Consider the following 21,065-nt stretch of genomic DNA (forward strand, 5'->3'; position numbering starts at 1 on the left):
TCAGTGTGATCAGGTGATGTATCTGGCCCCAGGAATGTGTCAATAAAGTTTCCCCTTCCTGGGACAATGAATTCACGGTGTTCTTATTTCAATTTCCAGGAGTGTATATACAAAGTTTTGGATCAAAATGCTATGTTCATTTGCCAAAGAAATTTCGTTCTATGTTTGATGAAAAGGCTATACCTGATCATTTCATTGGCTGCGTGAATGACAAAGATGGTTACTAAGTGTGGATTCCATCAAAAGATCGTTTGATGAAATCAAGCAATGTTGATTTTCAACCAGAAAAGCTATGTATGACTGGAAATTTGATTGAATTGGAATTTAATTCCGTACCTGAAGAAACAGAAGAGAAAAGTGAATCTACTGTTGATCAGATTGAAACTAGTGACCAAGAATATTTGAATGAGTTACCAAATCAACATCCAGTTCGTGAAATACGTCCCCCCAGGAAAATTTGGTGACTACGACTTAGGATACCACCCTCATCGCTCTCAAGAAGCAAATGCATTAGTTTGCCTCACAAAAGCAATCTATGAAGAGCTTGCACCAACAAACTTCAATGAAACTATGGAAGGTAGTAATTCCCGTGAATGGTTTAATGCAATGAAAGAAGAAATGAAATCATTTGAAGAAAATTATACTTGGGACTTGGTAGAACTGCGTAAAGGAAAACGTGTTGTCAATGATCGATGGGTGATTCTTATTAAATATACACCTGATGGATCAATTGATCGATACCATGCTTGCTTGGTTGTGCACAGTACATTTCAATTGCCAGACTGGATCATGATGAAACGTTTAGTCTAGTTGCTCATTATGATGCTATTCGTGCTGTAATAGCGATTGCAGCTGAAGAAAATTTGAAACTTGCTCAGTTTGACGTTAGAACTGCATTTGTATATGGTGACTAGGATACAGAAATATACTTGGCTCAACCAGAAGGTTTTGATGATGGGTCAGGTTGTGTTTGTCGACTCAAGAAATCATTGTGTGGACTTAATCACATCGTTGCTGGAATAATAAGTTTCATTCATTGATCACAAAAAATGGCTTTATTAGTTCAACAGGAGATATTTGCATTTACATTTGACAAAGCAAAACAGAAAAAATTGCTGATTGCTATTTATGCCGATGATGGACTTATCATAGGAACAACTGAAAGTGCGGTGAATTCATTTTTAGACATGTTAAAGTCTGAATCCAAAATAACAGTGGGATCCTTAGACTCATTTTTAGGTATGCAAATAGAGCAATGAGACTCTGGCTTGTTTATTTCACAGTGAGCAATGCACAGAAATTCTACATCATTTTAACATGGCTGATTCAAAACCATTAAAAACTCCATGTGATAATGAACAATTAGACACTGAATATGGCAATGTTCTTGACAACAACGTTCCTTATTGTTCAGCTGTGGGATCATTAATGTACATGGCATGCTTGATTCATCCAGATCGTGCTTATGCTGTTTCAAAAGTTTCTTGATCTATGGCTAAACCCAATTCTTCTGATTGGAACGCTGTAAAATGTATTTTCGGATGTCTTTGTGGTTCTTCAGACTTAGGTCTCTTCTGTACTTCATATTGCGGTAAACTTTGTGCCTGTGCTGATGCTGACTTTGCTGGCAACACTAAAACAAGACGATCAACAAATGGTTTTGTTTCAATGATTGGTGATACGGCTGTATCGTGGACATCTCAACTGCAGAAATCAGTTGCACTATCCACCACTGAAGTGAAATTCATTGCTGCAAGTGAAGGAGCCAAGGAGTTAGTATGGCTCAGCAGACTACTGTTGGAGATCAGTGGGAAAAGAAACATTGACAATGGAAGTATCATTAAATTAGTGAAAAACACAGAGTTCCACAAACGTTCTAAGCACATACAAGTATGGTATTACTTTGTGCATGAACTCTATCAATATGGAGATATCAATGTAGAATATGTGTGTTCTGAAAATCAACTTGGTGACATGTTTACAAAGCCATTAAAATCAAACACATTTAAAGCAATGTGTACCAAGATAGCACTCTGTAACGAATGTGTTTTGGCCACTTATTAATTTTTTAAAGTTGTTCAGTGAACCACAGTTTGATTTGGAAAGCTATTATGTGTACCAGTCTTTTTGTTGTTCCTGTCTGCAACTCAATGGGTCATCTTTGCAGTGAGTAGCAATCTATCCTTGTTGATATTCCAACCTAGAGTCTCAAATGTTTCACAGCAATGTATGTAATATTTGCTCACTGTTCAGAGCATGCATGTAGTTTGAAGAGCTGGCTGATTCACATGAAAACATATGTTACTCTCAGTGTGAGAAAGTAATTTCTGGGGTCATGATGCATTGTGTGTGGCTAGAAAGCTTCTATCATATTCCCTATGGCTGATGTAAATTGCTACAACTCAGGCATATTTGATGATATACTTTGTAGTAGAATCTTTGTGTTTTTAATCTTATTAACATGCCAGTAGATAGAAAAATCCAAGTTGTGGGTGTGTTCTACATGTAAGACTGTCAACAAAGAGTTGCCACATTCATCATGAGCTGCTGCACTCAAAGTGTAACATTGACTTTGCATGCAAGAAGCTGGTGCCAGAGTACAGTGGTTGACTTCTGGTAACTGATATCGGTTTTAGTATATGTTGCACATGTTGCTAGGTGCAATCTGATCTTTGATCATTAATAAGAATTTTTGCAGCTAAGTTCACATGCTGAAATATTTTTATTTTATCAATGACTAGTTTTGACAAAGTATAGCTGTCATCTTCAGACCTTCTGCAAATAATATTACTGTGCACAAATTGCACAACCATAACAAGAGCACACTCCATTTATAAAGCAAAGGTGTCATGTTGGCTTGTCAAATACATAAAATAGGGTAAATAAAAAGTCAATAGTGGCAACAGTGTGCCCTGGTGTGGAGGCAAGTTGATCCATGAAGCCATAATAGGTGCAGCCCATCAGGAAAGAAAGCATTTATTTGTTTTCATTCATTTAAAGTGTAGCAACTTTATTTCTTGATATTACCGTGTGTAATGCAAGTGCCTTTTATACCTTTTATGTAACTATCATCTGAAAATCGAAGTTTGTGTAATTTTTATATTTATATTGGGATTATGATTTTTCTGTACAATTTTGTTGACTCTATAACTTCATAAGTGTTACAATGATACTTCTTCCTGTTGGGTTTATAAATTTGTTGATGTATGTCTTTATGTACAGCCTATTGACCATAACTGGCAAAACATGATGGTGGTGGGATGTACATGCTGCAATCATTCTTCTTCTGGTTCTGTACACCATCAGAAATGGTGTGGTTGCATTCTGAATGTTTTAACAAGCTACTCATAGTAACAATTTTCTGATGGTTAACACTGTTTGATGTCTCAGACACCAATTACTGTGAAGATATGGTACATTGTTTTATTGTATTTAATGTTTCAATATTTCTTAAAATTTAATATTTTAAAAACTTTTTCAAGTTTGTACTTATTGTTATCAAACTGAAACACTATTTTTATTTTTGTTTCCTAGATGTGAAGGTCAACTGAAACCAGTTACTTAGTTACTACTGGGTTGTACTGCAATCAAGGCTACTAAAATATGCTGTGAGGCAAAAGATTATTGTTTCCTAGCTAATAGCATGTTGGTCCATCTTTGGGATGTAATACAGCAGTAATTCTGCATGACATGGATTCAAAAAGTCCTTGATAAGTTTCTAGAGGTATGTAGAACCAAATGTCCATGCATGGTACACAATTTATCTACTATATTTGGGCCACATGTTTGTGGACACAGAGCTGACACCAAAAAACATCTACATCTACACCATACTCCACAAGCCACCTAACAGTGTGTGTTGGAGGGTACTTCTGGTACCAGTAGCTACTCCCCCTTCCCTGTTCCACTCACAAACAGCATGTAGGAAGAATGACTGTCAGTAAAGCCTCTGTTAGAGCTCTAATGTCTCAATTTTTGTACAATCATGTTTATTTTGTGAGATGTTTGTGGGAGGAAATACTATGTCATCTGACACTTCCTGGAAGGTGCTCTCTTGAAATTTTAATAATAAACCTCTGTGTGATTTACAAAACCTCTCTTGTAATGTCTGCCACTGGAGTATGTTGAGCACTTCTGTAACACTCTCACACATACAAATAATCCTGTGATGAAACATGGTGCTCTTCATTGGATTTTATCTATCTCTTCTATCAGTCATATCTTGTAAGCATCCCAGATTGATAAACAATATTCAAAAATCTGTCAAACAAGTGCCTTTTAAGCCACTTCCTCCCTGGATGAGATATACTCCCTTAAGATTATTCCTATGAATCTCAGTCTGGCATGTGTTTTTCCTACTATTTGTTTTATATGGTCATTGCACTTAAGGTCACTCTGGGTAGTTACTCCTAAACATTTTATGGTAGATATTGTTTCCAGAAATTTGTCATCAATAGTATAGTTGTACAGTAGTGGATTTCTTTTCCTTTTTATGTGTAATATGTTACATTTATTTTTATTTATGGTCAACTGCCAGAGCTTGCACCATTCAACAATCCTCTGCATGTCATTCTGCGAGGTAACTATCTTCTGGCATTTCTACTTTCTTCAGACAACGACATTATCTGTGAACAGTATTGAACAGCTTCTGATGCTTTCTGCTACACCATTTACACACACGGTAAACACACAACAGTCCTATCACACTTCTTGGGGTGTAACTGAAATTACCTTTACTTTGGTTGATTTTGTTCCATTAAGAGCAATGTGTTGAGTTACATTTGCAAGGAAGTCTTGAATCCAGACACAGTCCTTGTCTGATACTTGGTAAGCTCATATTTTTTCCACTAAATGGCAGTGCAGGACGTGGTCAAATGCCTTCCCAAAGTCGGGGAAGGTAGCGTTAACCTGAGCATTATTGTCTGCAAGTCTATGGATCTCATGGAGATACAGAGTTAGCTGAGTTTTGCAAAATCTCTGTATGCAGAATCCATGTTTATTTTTATAGAAGAGATTTTTGGTCTCCAAAAACGTCATAATTCTTGGCATAAAACATGTTCCATAATTAACCAACTGAATGACAACAATATAGGTCTGTAATTATGAGCATCTGTCCTATGACCCTTCTTGAAAATGGGAATGACCTGCATCTTTTTGCGCTCACTAGATACCATTTGTTGCTCCAATGATCTACAATAAACTTCTGCTAGAAGGGGAGTAAGTTCTTTCGCATAATATTTGTAGAATCTTAAGGGTACCTCATTGGGTCCAGATGCCTTTTCACTACTAAATGATTTTAGATGCTTTTCTATTCCATGATATCACAGTATCCACCATTGTGATATTCATACAATGATTGAAATGAGAGACCATGTTATGATCTCCCACACTGAAACAATTTCAGGAGACTGAATTCAGTATTTCAGTCTTCTCTCTGTTATCTTCTGTTTTGGTGCCAGTTGGTCACTGAGTGAAAGAACAGAGGATTTCAAACTGTTTTCTGATTTTATGTAAGACCAAAACCTCTTAGAGTTTTCATTCAGATTGATGGACAAAGTTTTATTTTAAAATTCATTGAATGCTTCTCTCTTTGCTCTTCTTATGCTCATTTTCTCAGTTTTTGCTTGTCAGCTAGGTTTTGACTTATCTTTATTCTGTAATGAAGCTCTCTTAGTTTACATAGCAGTTTTATAACACAGCTATTAAGCCATGGAAGTTCTTTTTTACCCTTTAAGATCTTGCTCGGAACATACTTACCTAAGACATATTGAACATTGCTTGTGAATTGTTTCCATTTGGACTCCACATCTTCACCCTCAGCACCAAATATTTGATGTTGGCTACTCAGATACTCTGTTGTTTGTATCCTGCCACTCTTGCTAAGCAAAATTATTTTCCTACCTCTCCCAACTATCCTTATAAAAGCCATAGTCATAGTTGCTGTCGCAGCCATTTGATCACTGATACCTTCCTCTTAATTAACTGATTCAATAACTTGCTAGGAGGTCTAAAATTTTACTTTCATAAGTTGTTTCTTCAATTATATGCTCACAGTAATTTTTGGGCAAGACATTAAGAATAATTTCAGATGAATCCCTGCTTCTGGCACTAGTTTTGATAGTATGACTCTCCCAACCTGGCAAGCTGAAGTCACCTCTTATGACAAAGGCATGATTAGGAAAATTACTAACAATATTCTGCAACTTCTTTGTGAAGCACTCTACCACTACAGCTCCTGACTTAGCAGTCCAATTATCATTTTTGACTCACCTTTGATGCTTATCTTCACTCAGATTAATTCACACTTGGAATCCATGATAACCTCATTAGATATTATTGGATTCTTTCCTATGATAAATATGCTGCCACCATTGGTGACTAATTCATGACAGAGATACCAGTCTGAACTTGCTATTCACAATTTTGTGACTATTCACTACAAGTTTCAACTAACTTTCTGTTCCTAATACTATCTGGGCATTATAAATTTCAAGAAGTGATACTAATTCTGGAATCTTTCCTTGGATGCTCCAGCAGTTTACTAATACTATATTAATCATATATATATCCAATCTGTGAGGATGAAAATTCTGTGATAACGCTGTGGCTGATGTAACTTCAATTTTGGCAAGCAATTCATCTCTGATCCCAAGGGGAGATTTTTGGTGTGTTATACTAGTACCTAGTTCTTGCCTGTAGTGCATGTCTGACTTACTGAGGGGAACTGTGTAATTCTGCACCCAATAGTAGAGGTCACGAAATTCACATCTGATGCCATCGCAGAGTTGTCTGAGCCTCTGGTTTAGATCTTCCTCTTTGCTCCAGAGTAAATGACCATGATAAACCCTGGGTATGATGCTACAAATAGTCAACTTAGCCTGCACCCCACATGTGTTGCTAGTTGCCTTGACCAAATCAGCCATCTACCAAACTAAATTGAGAATAGCCTCAGAACCCAAGCTGCAGTCATTGTTGGTGCTGACATGTGCCATTAATTGAAGCTTGTGCACTTGATAGCCACTGGCAGAGCTTCTGCCATGTCACAGGTGAGATGCCATGGCTAAACATACCAAGTGCACACTGGCAGTCTACTGCACCCTGTGCGCTATTTCTCTGTGGAGCTCCATTACCCACCTAATGTTGGAGCTCCCAATGACTAGCTTACCCACCTTCTGCCCTTGTCTAGACTAGGCACAAAAATCACTGATGGCCCAATGGGAGAGGCATCTGATGCTGGCACAGAAGTAATATCAACATGTAGCATCTTGTACCTATTACTAAGGTGTAAGGAGCCAGCTGTCAGTCCATTCCTTCTTTTTCTTTCCACCTAGTGACATGTGAACCCACCACTGTCCATCAATCACTCTCAAGTGAAGATGAAGTGTTCAAATTTTGTGTATCAGAAGAGACAGAGACAACCAGGTCATCAAGGGATTCCAATAGCACCAAGGCTGTTGCATGTCTCATCACTGATGCCCTGCAGCTTTGAGCAGCAGCCAGCCTCTAGCTGGTTATGGACAGCAGCAAATTCTCCCTGTATCCACTCACAACAAGAACAGTCCTTAACTATATCATACAAGGTAAAATAAAACTGAATGAGGTTTCAAAAATACAAAAAAAGCAGTGAGGAGTAACTCAGGAAGTACAAATAGCCACCAACAAGAGAGAAAATTTACCCAACAGCGGCGCTACTTAGGTTGGAACATATGCAAAATCTAAACGAGGTGAATAAATAAACTACACCATAAGATCACAACATCTGTTGGTTCTTAACACAGAAATAAAACTACCTACTGGAAGTAGATGGATCAACAGTTACTTTCTAATAGAAACTCTGCTTACACAAAAGCTACTGCAGGAAGTAACTATGCTGATTCGAAAGCACAAGTTTAAGCTATAGGCTGTGTACTAACATGAGATTTAAGTCTGGAGTGATAATGTGGCTCTTTAGGCTGCAGTCACCTCACACAGATGTGCTCTTTATTTATGCAAAAGAAAATGTTTAGAGTAAGTTAGTAAACTCTATACTACACAGTAGAATGCACACAATCAACTTCTTTGTGGAAATAAATCACAAACACAAAGTAAACTAAATTATTGTTTATCAGACAAACTGGTACAGCTCAGGCACATTGTCTCTGCCCCACAACTGCAGCTATACTGAGTGTACAGATACTGTATCCAGTGGTCATGAGATTTAAACAGAGTCATGTGATGTGGCACTTCAAGATGTGGTCATCTCACACAGCTACATACTAAAATTTATGCAAAAGAAAAAACTTAGACTATGTTAGTAATCACTAGTCTACACAGTTAAAAAAAATGCATAGAATTCACTTCCTCGTGGTAATACATGAGAAACACAAACTAAGCTAAATTAGTATTTATCAGACATACTGGCACAGCTCAGGCACATTGCTTCTGCTCTGCAACTGTGGCTACACCATAACATACCAGATGTGTTCCATCAGGTTCAGATCAGGCAAATTTTAAATGTCAAGACATAAATGTGCATTCAGTATATTAGATAGCTTCCTACAAGTATCTGTGATGCTTAGTAGCATCTGTACCTGGTCCCTGTTTTCATATATAAATCCAAGGTCTATGATTTGTATCCAATACAAATAATATTGAATATAATAAAGAATAGGGATACGTCAAAAAGGACAAATAAGAAATGAGTACCAAATTAGTACATCTGTTAAGTACCTATCATCATTAACTATTATCACCTATTAATTACTATTGCATCATCATTCAAAGTACACAGGTATTGTTTTTATACTTGATTTGATTCTTTGTCATATATTAGTCAAGGAGTTATATAATTGTCTGATAAACTGATGGCTATTTATCATTTATTGTTTAGTATTTCTGCAATAATGTAGAAATACCGCTGTCTGACATCTTTCTTCAACAGTGCTGGAAAACTGTACCACTATTTACGTTCTATATGTTCTTAGTATTGTTTTTGTCTTGGCACAGTTTTGAAAAATGTTTTTTGCACTATGTTGCACTGTACAGAGCAATGCTGATGTTATACTAAACAGTATTAATCAATGGCAGCTGCAGTTGTTGAGGGCCTTCCTTGCTTCATTTCTTGCCGTAAAGTTTTGAGTGAGGGGAGATAAGTAGCAGCAACTGACAAATTTGGTTTTAGATCAAACTGACTTCGATGGTTTGGCCGTAAAAGTGTCAGTGATGGTGAAATGTTAACAATATAAAACTTAGATTTCAGTTAATAAAGAAAATATTGAGTAGCTTAATTATAAATAATGATTCTGATGATCAAAATTTTACATAAAAAAGAATTATGTAGTGTATCTCAGTGGCTCAGCAGTAAAGTGTCAGACTGTGTATTCACAGGACTTTGGTTCAACCATGCATTGGTAATAAGATTTTTAACCATTATGTCCATCTTCTCTCATCTCTGGCAATGATTATTAATGTAAAAAATGCTGAGTTGCACTGTGGTTCATAACCACATTAAACTGTATGTCCCCTCATAACTGATTAGGAAAGTCAGTTCAAAGGTCAGAGGAAGTCAAAGCCATACAATGAAGCCAAATGCGTACCATTTTTAATAGGACCATGCCTAATAAATCACTGTGGTGTTCAAACAAATCTTTTGCTAGAATAGAATTCTCCCCAATTCTATTCAATACCTCCTCATTAGTTATGTGATCTACCCATCTAATCTTCAGCATTCTTCTGTAGCACGACATTTTGAAAGCTTCTATTCTCTTCTTGTCTAAACTATTTATCATCCACGTTTCACTTCCATACATGGCTACACTCCACACAAATACTTTCAGAAATGACTTCCTGACACTTAAATGTATACTCGATGTTAACAAATTTCTCTTGTTTAGAAATGCTTTCCTCGCCATTGCCAGTCTACATTTTATATCCTCTCTACTTCGACCATCATCAGTTATTTTGCTCCTCAAATAGCAAAACACCCTAATCTAATTCCCTCAGCATCACCCGGGTTAACTCTACTACATTCCATTATCCTCGTTTTGCTTTTGTTGATGTTCATCTTATATCCTCCTTCCAAGACACTGTCCATTCCATTCAACTGTTCTATATACTCCTTCCACCTTTCTGCTTTCCCTTCTTTGCTTAGAACTGGATTTCCATCTGAGCTCTTGTTATTCATACAAGTGGTTCTCCTTTCTCCAAAGGTCTCTTTAATTTTCCTGTAGGCAGTATCTATCTTAGCCCTAGTTAGATAAGCCTCTACATCCTTACATTTGTCCTCTAGCCATGCCTGCTTAGCCATTTTGCACTTCTTGTCGATTTCATTTTTGAGACGTTTGTATTCCTTTTTGCCTGCTTCATTTACTGCATTTTTATATTTTCTCCTTTCATCAATTAAGTTCAATATTTCTTCTGTTACCCAAGGATTTCTAGCAGCCCTCGTCTTTTTACCTACTTTATCCTCTGCTGCCTTCAGTGTTTCATCCCTCAAAGCTACCCATTATTCTTCTACTGTATTTCTTTCCCCCATTCGTGTCAGTTGATCCATTATGCTCTCCCTGAAACTCTGTACAACTTCTGGTTTAGTCAGTTTATCCAGGTCCAATCTCCTTAAATTCCCACCTTTTTGCAGTTTCTTCAGTTTTAATCTACAGTTCATAACCAATAAATTGTGGTCAGAGTCCACATCTGCCTCTGGAAGTGTCTTACAATTTAAAACCTGGTTCCTAAATCTCTGTCTTACCATTATATAATCTATCAGAAACCTGTCAGTATCTTCAGGCTTCTTCCATGTATACAACCTTCTTTCATGATTCTTGAACCAAGTTTTAGCTACGATTAAGTTATGCTCTGTACAAAATTGTACCAGGTGGCTTCCTCTTTCATTTCTTACCCCCAATCCATATTCACCTACTACGTTTTCTTCTCTTCCTTTTCCTACTGTCAAATTCCAGTCACCCATGACTATTAAATTTTCGTCTCCCTTCACTATCTGAATAATTTCTTTTATGTCATCATACATTTCTTCAATTTCTTCATCATCTGCAGAGCTAGTTGGCATATAAACTTGTACCACTGTAGTAGGTGTGGGCTTCATGTCTATCTTGGCCACTATAATGCATTCACTATGCTGTTTGTGGTAGCTTACCCGCACTCTTACTTTTTTATTCATTATTAAACCTACTCCTGCATTACCTCTATTTGGTTTTGTATTTATAACCCTGTATTCACCTGACCAAAAGTCTTGTTCCTCCTGCCACCAAACTTCGCTAACTCCCACTATATCTAACTTTAACCTATCCATTTCCCTTTTTAAATTTTCTAACTTACCTGCCTGATTAAGGGATCTGACATTCCACACTCCAATCCGTAGAACGCCAGTTTTCTTTCTCCTGGTAACGACGTCCTCTTGAGTAGTCCCCGCCCGGAGATCCAAATGGAAGACTATTTTACCTCCGGAATATTTTACCCAAGAGGACGCCATCATCATTTAACCATACAGTAAGCTGCATGCCCTTGGGAAAAATTACAGCTGTAGTTTCCCCTTGCTTTCAGCCGTTCGCAGTACCAGCACAGCAAGGCCGTTTTGGTTAGTGTTACAAGGCCAGATCAGTCAGTCATCCAGACTGTTGCCCCTGCAACTACTGAAAAGGCTGCTGCCTCTCTTCAGGAACCACACGTTTGTCTGGCCTCTCAACAGATACCCCTCCGTTGTGGTTGCACCTATTGCACCTACGGTACGGCTATCTATATTGCTGAGGCACGCAAGCCTCCCCACCAACAGCAAGGTCTATGGTTCATGGGAGGGGGGGGGGGGGGGTAATCTTAGGAACTAAAAAAATACTGTTTTAGCAAAAAAAGATTTTGCATGGAATTCACTGAATACTTCTTCATAACTGTTTCATGCTTATTAGTGCTTTTTTCAGATTTTATTTCTTACCAGTTCTTTTGCTTTGTTAAATCTGTACTGAAATTCTCTTTGAATTTGTAGTAAGTTCCAAACTTTGCTTCCCCTTCCAAACTTCACTACTGCAACATGGATGATTATTACCATCCATTTGTATATTGCATTGTACAAAACCATCTAATGTATGGTGTAAGATACATTATCTGAGTAATTAAACAGAACTGATGAGAGGATTATTTAGGAAAGAATTCTATGAGGAATATTTTTTACGTAAGGTCCAGTTGTGAATGAGAATGACAATGATGCATATTCACCACAGTGCATTGTGTGTTTGCTACACACTATCTGCAGCTATCATCTTCCTGTGTGCTGAGCTGTTGAAATTTATAATGTTTAAGTAAACTAAGTCACCCTCTGAATGTGAGATAGTTTTGCAATTTGATTCTTGAGTACAAGAATATCTGGTGTGCCATACTGTAGCAGTGTTGCCTACAAGCAACGTTGCCTGCTGTCATGCACTGTGATGCTGCTCCATGACAATGCAGGACCACATGTTGCTGCTCAAACATAAGGTCAAATCACATAGTTTGGAGGGGAGTAATTGGATCATCCACCTTACAGGCCAAATCTTGCACCAGAAATTGTCACTTGTTTTGATACTTAAAGGGGTTCCTTGCTGTTCAACAGTTCAAAATGACAAAGGAGTGAAGACTGCAGCCACAAACTGGGTTTCTTCACAGGTGGCAGATTTCTCTGATGTCACAATTCAAAAACTTATTGAGCAGTGTGACAAATGTTTGAACAGCTATGGAAATTATGTAGAAAGTTAGATAAATATGTCATTAGGTTAGGATTAGTTCTGTAAGGCAACAGGAACAAACAGAGAATGGTTATTAACTGTAAAGGGGACTCAGTTATAGAAAAATGCTCAAGAGTGAGGAATTGTTGTGCAGCCATATGTCTACCTCAAATATTCATATGGAACCTAGTGTGGGGAGAAGTTATGTCTGGTAGAGTCAGGATATGAAATGTTATTACCAGTTTAGACTTTTGTGGTAAAATATTGTCTTTTCAGAGCAGATATGTGTGATTTTCATGACAGTATTTTTGTTTTAGTATTAGCAAACCAACTGTTGTGCCTCTTCAAAGTTAAGTAATCTAGCACAAATGTGAATTATTATTCATTGGAAACAGTATATTAGACTGACAAGCTATTAATCATCTGGAGGAATTGCTGGTCAAAGAAACAGATTGGTGAGATTTATTTATGTAGGAAAATAATGTGTTGTTTCCATTGAAGCTGTAGGGTTTTATTTTGATATGACTTTCAGACCTTCATGTCTTGGAATGGCCATCCTGATACTTTTTCTTTCCTGAAATTGTGAAGGATATTGGAAAAGGCCATTTGGAGATTAAACAGACAGTGTAAGAATTGTATGTTTCAGAAGCAGTGGTCGGATCTTAGAAATCTCAGTGTTGTTGCAGCTTACCTATCTGTAAAAGATGACATTTGCCATGAATTCTCATTTTGTGTACCTGTCGATGAGTTTGGTGAGTGTTCCCCTTGCTCCTAAATTATTTAGCTACATTCTACCAGAACTTTCCTTAATATACATTCACCACTACTATAAAGAATTTCTGAGAAGTAATAGCTATAATAATAATAATAATAATAATAATAATAATAATAATAATAATAAAATGATTAACTTACAGACTCAATTTTATAATGGTTACAAATAAGATTCACACTAGCAATCCACAATATATAACAGATTTTCTAATGATTTATAAAAAAGTAATATCCATGCAGCTGGATTATGGAAGGAGAGTGGGGAAAACAGGATGGGAAAGGCTGCGGAAATCTTACCGCCAGATACCTGCTGCTGGTGATGTGGTTGGTGTATTTAATCCACTCGCACTGGATGATGTGTGCAGATTTTGAAGAGAGGCTCTTGTTATAGATGCACGATCTTCATCTTCTTCAATTATTTCAGGTAGGAACATCATATGTTTCTCCTCTGGCACCCTTTGAACATAGCATCACAAGAAAATTAGCAGGGTATATTAATTGCCAAAATTATCACAATAATTTATAAAATGAGACTTAAAATATGGTATTCAAAAGAATAATTATGTAGTGTTGCAGAATAGGCTATCATGTTAATAAATTTTCAGATGAAGATGGATTTCATTAGATTAAATAAAATGGTAACATACTTCCTGTGCAGTTATGAGGATATGTACTGAAGATATTATATGGAAAGAAATGGATTAAGTGCTACAGAATGGCATGACTTTGGCTTGGAGGAGGAGGAGGAGATTAGTGTTTAACGTCCCGTCGACAACGAGATCATTAGAGACGGAGCGCAAGCTCGGGTAAGGGAAGGATGGGGAAGGAAATCGACCGTGCCCTTTCAAAGGAACCATCCCAGCACTTGCCTGCAGTGATTTAGGGAAATCACAGAAAACCTAAATCAGGATGGCCGGAGACGGGATTGAACCGTCGTCCTCCCGAATGCGAGTCCAGTGTGCTAACCACTGCGCCACCTCGCTCGGTTTTGGCTTGGACATAGCAGACTTATTCTGCTTAGCCATTGTTTGTTCCAGTTGTCAGATCCATTTTGTTAAAGTACACGTCAATCAAAATTTAAAGAGCAATTATTTTTCCTTATCATAAACGGATGTAAGGAAACAAAAACAATTGTTCATTTCTAGAGGCACTGTTCAAAAATGTTATTTTTCATTTCTGAAAGGAGTTCCATTAATCTAGTCAGAAATGAATTGCTAGAATATGACGTGATTCATATTTACAAGTTAGAATTACAATGATCTAACTGAAATGATGTGAAGTGGAAACTTATGAGTAGTTATGACAATATTTACCTTATTTAAACATCAAAATATTGTAATTATGAAATGTATTTTATGTTTCATTTGCTCACACTACTTATGAGAAGTAGGAGCAGCGAATAAGTCAACCTCTCTGATGTTCAATGAATACAGATTGTTGGAATGTGGCTTCTATATCCCAGTGTAGGCCTACAAAGACAGCTAACGTGTAAAGTTCTTTAGGGCAACAGCACCTAGTGTCATGACAATGACCATAGTTAATGGTAACACCCGATCAAAGAGGATAATGACATACAAAATTAGCTATAAATAACCAGGATGATCAAACCTTGCAAAGGATTGTCTTAAACAGAGAAACACACATAAACAAAAAGTTTAGTAAATCACAGACTATATTTTACATCTACATCTACATGATCACTCTGCAATTCACACTTAAATACCTGGCACAGGAATCATGGAACAACTTTCAAATGATTTCTTGAATGTTCTATCCTCAAATAGGATGTGGGAAAAATGAAAAGCTAAATATTTCCACATGGCTCTGATTTCATTTATTTTATTGTGACAGTCATTCCTCCCTATGCAGTTGGAAATGAAAAACCATTTTGGTATTTAGAGCAGAAAGGCAATGATTGAAATTTCAATTTTCCAATGTCATCTCCCAATCTTGTCTCACAAAGATCCCATATCATACAGCAGATAATGATGGACAAGTATAGCGTAGGCAATCTCTTTAACAGACCTGTTGAATCTTGCAAATATTCTTCTAATAAAACACAGTCTTTCGTTTGCATCCATCACAACATTTTCTATGTGTTGTTTCCAGTTTAAGTTGTTCCTAATTGTAATGATTAAGTATTTAGTTGACTATAAACCCTTTAAATTTGTGTTATGCCTTGTGTAGCAGAAATTTGGTGGAATTTTTAGTACCTACTTACATGAGATCCTCACAATTTTTAGTACTTTAGGGCCAACTGGCAGTTTTTACACGATGCAGTTATCTTGTCTAAATCATTTTTCAATTTGTTTTGACTTTATGATGACTTTATAAGATGGTAAACAACAGCATTATTGCCTCCTAAGCCATTTATATACCCCTGTTCCATGTACTGTAATTATGAATATTTGCACGAACATCTTTATTAACTTTGTGATCCTCTATACTATCCATTATAAATATAGTTGTCAAACACAGTGATCACATTTAATAAATTATAATTTATGAAGTAATTTGTAGAAGTTTGACATTCACTTATTGCAGCAATTATTTTAATGGCTCTCTCCTGAAGCATGACTCTGTGCAGCTTGTCAAATGATAACTTGGTAATGATACCATTTGTGTGATCTGAGGCTGAAATATAAAACAATTTTTTTTCTAAGACAGTATGCTTAGTCTATGTGAACAATTAATAGCTTATATGTTTTCAACACATCTTTCTCAGAAGATATTAACAGAAAGATAATGAAGAAACATTATTTGGTTGTTGAAATATTATTTCAAAATTGAAATTTCCAATTTGTGTGTAACAAGACAGCAGGATCCTGACTGGTAGCATTTTCAAAGACAGCGCTCAGACTGAAAAAAATAATATTTACTTATTGTTAATCTACTGTCTAATCATTATGCACAACTAAACAAATTAACAGTGTTCATACAAAACAGTGAGACTTCTTGTTGAGTCTGAGATACCTTATTTCAAGAATAAGTTAAAATTAATGAAATGGGATGAGGTATGCATGAAAAAAGATGTTCATGTGAAATACAATATAATTCATAATGAATTTATGTCAATATTTGACAGTAACTTTTCCAGAACATGTACTGAAAGAAAACCATGAATAACAAAAAGGAATTAAAATATAATGTAAAAGGAAAAATAGGAATGTACATAAAACTAAAACAAATAAAGATCATGTAATATGTGAAATTCACAAAAAACTCTTTTTTATTCTAAGGAAAGTTACTAAAAGAGTCACAAATATGCACATATGAAGGACTGAACAATAATGATAAAATAATTAAATCAATGTGAGATGTGTGATAGCGCCACTGGCCAGTGCACAAGAGACTATCACAATTACACTGAATGACAATTTTGTGACTAATGATTCAGAAGTTTCAAGTATTTTACTAATCACTTTCTATGTTTAGCCTTAATGGCAGGACCAAGTAATTCATTTGAAGAAGCAAAGGAATACACTTTGAAAATTTATTCCACAAAACTTTAAGAAATTAGAAGTATCACCAACATCCTGCACTCAAAATATTAGAATGATAAAAGTTCTCAAAAAAAGTTATGATAATTATGGTGTTGATGTTATTTCAACCAGAATTATGAAGAGTTGTTCTTAATTAATAAATCAGGTCTTTAGTAATATATGGCATGAATCACTTGCAGAGGGAATTTCTCCAGAGACATTGAAATGTTTCCATGTTAAGCCTCTTTATAAGAAAGGCAATACAAAAGATCTAAATAATTATCACTCATTTTCATTTCTGATATCTTTTTTACAAAACTTTCAAGGAAGTAAGCCACCTGTACTGATACTTGAACATAGAGCACACATGAATATAAACTGTTGACTTAATGTGTTACAGCTCAAATTTAAGGAGAGCTGCTTATCAGTTGAGGAAGGCATTACACACATTTACTCACCAAATATTACAAGCCTTAAACAACAAATGTCACCAGGTGGTATTTTTGTGATCTGGACCAAGACACTCTCTCAGAAAACCTCAAGTTTTATGAGGTTGATAGTTTTACAGAAAACTGATTTGATTTATATTCAACTAAAATAATCTGCAACAATATGCTGAACAATTCAAACAATGCTGGGAGCAGAGAATATTTTAGTGGCTGGGAAGAATACATGTAGGGAATCACTAAAGGCTTAGTTTTGTGTTAACTTTTATTTAAAGCTGAGTTATTAATTTTCAGATGACAAAAGCATTATAATTAATTATACTGGAGAGAAAGTAACACCAGAATTTGTTAACAATGTTTTTCAAACAATTAGTAAGTCGTTCTCTCAAAATCTATACTAGATTAATTTTGAAAAAAAGGTCACAATATATCCAATTCTATACAACAAACACAATGACACTACAAATTAATATTCCACATGAACAGGAGTCAGTTGATAAGGAGCAATGTTCAAAAATTTGGAAGCACATTTAAGTGAATACCTGAACTGGAGGAAACATATTACTGGGCTGCTCAAACAAGTAAGTTCGGCAACTTTTGCTCTTTATGTAACTGCTAGTTTAGGAAACATAAATCAACACATCTTGCATATTTCCACTCATTAATGTCTTATAATTTTATGGTGTAATGTATCTCTCAGAAGTAATGTATTGATTGTATTACTCAAAAAGAATTTATTGGTTGCACAAAAGTTTGTGGTGACAATATTATAGGGTGTTCACACACAATCTTCTTGTAGGCACATTTTCAAGGCTCTAGTAATTTGAACCTCTCATTCATAATATGTATTTTCACAAGTGAAATTTATCATAAATAATCCATCACAATTTGAGAAGAATAATGAGGTCAACAGTTAGAGAACTAGAATGAAAAAATGGCAGTTATTATTCATTACTGAAGCTGTCAGTGGCTCACATTTGGATATGCAGATATTAATGTCTGTTTATTTATTTACACGTCTAGTTCCATAGGACCAAATTGAGGAGCAAATCTCCAAGGTCATGGAACATGTCAATACATGAAGTTACGACGTAAAAGTAATAACTGATGAAAAATAAAATGTTTATGGCCCCAAAAAACGTCAAGCCATTAGTTTAAGTAAACGCAATCAACAATATAACATAAGAACCAGCTTGGTTTTTCAAGGAACTTCTCAACAGAATAGGAGTGACCCATGAGGAAACTCTTCAGTTTCAATTTGAAAGCACATGGATTACTGCTAAGATTTTTGAATTCTTGTCATAGCTTATTAAAAATGGATGCAACAGTATACTGCACAACTTTCTGTACAAGAGTTAAGGAAGTCCTCCGAAATGCAGGTTGGGATTCTGCTGAGTAGTAATTGAGTGAAAGCTGCTAATTTTTGGGAATAAGCTGAAATTGTTAGCAAGAAACAACAGTTAACAGTATATATATTGAGGGCCCAATGTCAAAATACCCAGACTAGTGAACAGGGATTGACAAAAGGTTTGCAAACTTACACCATTTATTGCCTGAAATGTCCATTTCTGAGCCAAATATATCCTTTTAGAATGGGATGAGTTACTCCAAAATATAATACCATACAACATAATTGAATGAAAATAAGCAAAGTAGACTAATTTTTACGTTGAACGATCACTTATTTCAGATACTGTTCATATGGTAAAAATGGCACCATAAAGACTTTGAACAAGATCTTGAATGTAGGCTTTCCACGACAGTATACCATCTATCTGAACAACCTAGAAATTTGAACTGTACAGTTTCACTAATCATACACTCATTCTGTGAAATTAAAATGTCAGGTTTTGTTCAATTGTGTGTTACAAACTGCAAAAACTGAATCTTACTGTGATTTAGTGTTTGTTTTCTACAAGATATGAACTTATGTCATGAACTGTACTATTTGAAACTGAACCAGTGTGGTACACAACATCCTTTACCACCAAGCTAGTATCATCAGCAAACAGAAATATTTTAGAATTACTGGTAATATTACACTGATCCCTGGGGCGCCCCTCACTTGACTGTACCCCACTCAGACCCCACATCACAGCCATTCTCAACATTGTGAATAATGATCTTTTGCTGTCTGTTGCTAAAGTAAGGGGTGAACTAATTGTGAGCTACTCACTGTATTCTGTAATGGTCCAACTTCTGGAGCAATATTTCATGATCAACGCAATCAAGCACCTTAGTGGGATTCCCTGTGAAATCTGACAAACAATTTTCTGTTCCTGATGTTATTACTATCCTTTGCTTTCACTCTGTTAAATATTATTTGATCTATTTTTAAGCACTGCTGTTAATTTTGTATCTTTCCAATTTATGGAATAGAAGGGCATGACTTACACAGTCAAAACCTCTGTAAGGTCACAGAAAATGCTTGTGAATTTTTTAACTTGTAAAACATAAGCAAATTTTCTCAACAAATTTGTTTATAGCATGTATTGTACTCTTGGCTTTCTTGAAGCCAAATTCAATGTGAGATGGCAACCTATTTCGGGTCTTTCTCCTCATGTTTACTCAATTTGTTTACTGAATTTGCATATGAGGTTCTCTTGCTTCATGTATTTTATGATTTGGTTTTTATTTGTGGACTTTTCACCTGTATGTGCCAGATTACATGAGCAGTCAGGGGATTGCATGTAACAATGTAGGTAACCTACCCCTATGTACCTAATCTAACATTTCATTTCTGTAGTAGCTTCTCCCTTAAATGAATCTGGCCCCAACCCATGCAATTCTTTTCTGCTTGGGTGAAAACAGGTGAAACTTTTGCATTCCTTGGAAGAGCTTCCAGTCACTCAGACTGCAGGTCTCACACCAGCTGACCAAATGGGCTTTTCAGTGAGCCTTTGAGGTATTATCCTCTTGGTTCAGCTTCTGCAGACAAAAAGTGAGAGAATGGAAGACTGGTGTCCTGTAGAGTAGAACAGGAAACCATTAGTGTAAAGGGGTGAGAACTTTGCTTGTTAGTAAACTTTGGGTGGAGTCCTCAGCTCTCCGCTTGCCATTATCCTTCTGTGTGTGGTCTTCAGACAAATTTCTGTAACAAAATATATAGTCACTGCAAATTTCCAAATTTTGCCCTAGCCATGGGAGTGCTGTGTGAAGCCTAACAAAATTTCCAGAATATCTGACAAACAAGTCTGGATGGAGGAATGATGCAACACTCTGTTCCTTTTCTCACATATACGTATCTCATTAATGGCTACATCTTTAATTTTATAGTGAGAGCTAGTGCACAGAATTATAGAACACTCATTGGAAGAGCACTTATGCTCTTTCTGGGATGGATAGAAAAGACTATGCTAGGTGCCATTCTTAGTCTTAAGGAAAGCTATGAAAATGGAGATTGGCATTTGTATTCTAGTTTGAGCTTCTACTAGGTGATTTTTCTCTGGCCTCTATGCTCATATGTGTTTTTCTTGACTTCAATATCCTACCAGGTCTTTGAAGTTTCACTTTGGGACTTACTCACATCTGCTTCCAGTAATCAGGAGGATGATGAGATCCACAATTTGCAGTCACTTCACATTGGCTCAGCCCAGCAACAATTCAGTACACAAAGACTTACCTAGAGCCTCCTTGATGGCAGTCACAGTAAGACTGCATTTGCAATGTGCACT

At 36.2% G+C, this 21,065-nt stretch overlaps 1 protein-coding gene across 12 annotated transcripts in view; it reads right to left on the reverse strand.

Annotated features, from left to right (window-relative positions):
* The window catches only part of LOC124555503 (bestrophin-2-like), a 674,041-nt gene that overhangs the window by 88,554 nt on the left and 564,422 nt on the right, over window positions 1-21,065 (reverse strand). For 5 of the 12 annotated variants that reach the window (XM_047129429.1, XM_047129430.1, XM_047129432.1 and 2 more), the window contains one exon: window positions 13,761-13,919. In XM_047129429.1, the coding sequence (XP_046985385.1) occupies window positions 13,761-13,919 (159 nt within the window). Of the gene's footprint in view, window positions 1-1,305; window positions 1,634-3,261; window positions 3,401-9,064; window positions 9,185-13,760; window positions 13,920-21,065 lie in introns of those variants that run through there. The other 7 variants (XM_047129435.1, XM_047129436.1, XM_047129437.1 and 4 more) reach the window with 5 other exon arrangements.

This window comes from Schistocerca americana, chromosome X (genome assembly GCF_021461395.2).
Source record: "Schistocerca americana isolate TAMUIC-IGC-003095 chromosome X, iqSchAmer2.1, whole genome shotgun sequence".
Taxonomy (NCBI): Eukaryota; Metazoa; Arthropoda; class Insecta; order Orthoptera; family Acrididae; genus Schistocerca; species Schistocerca americana.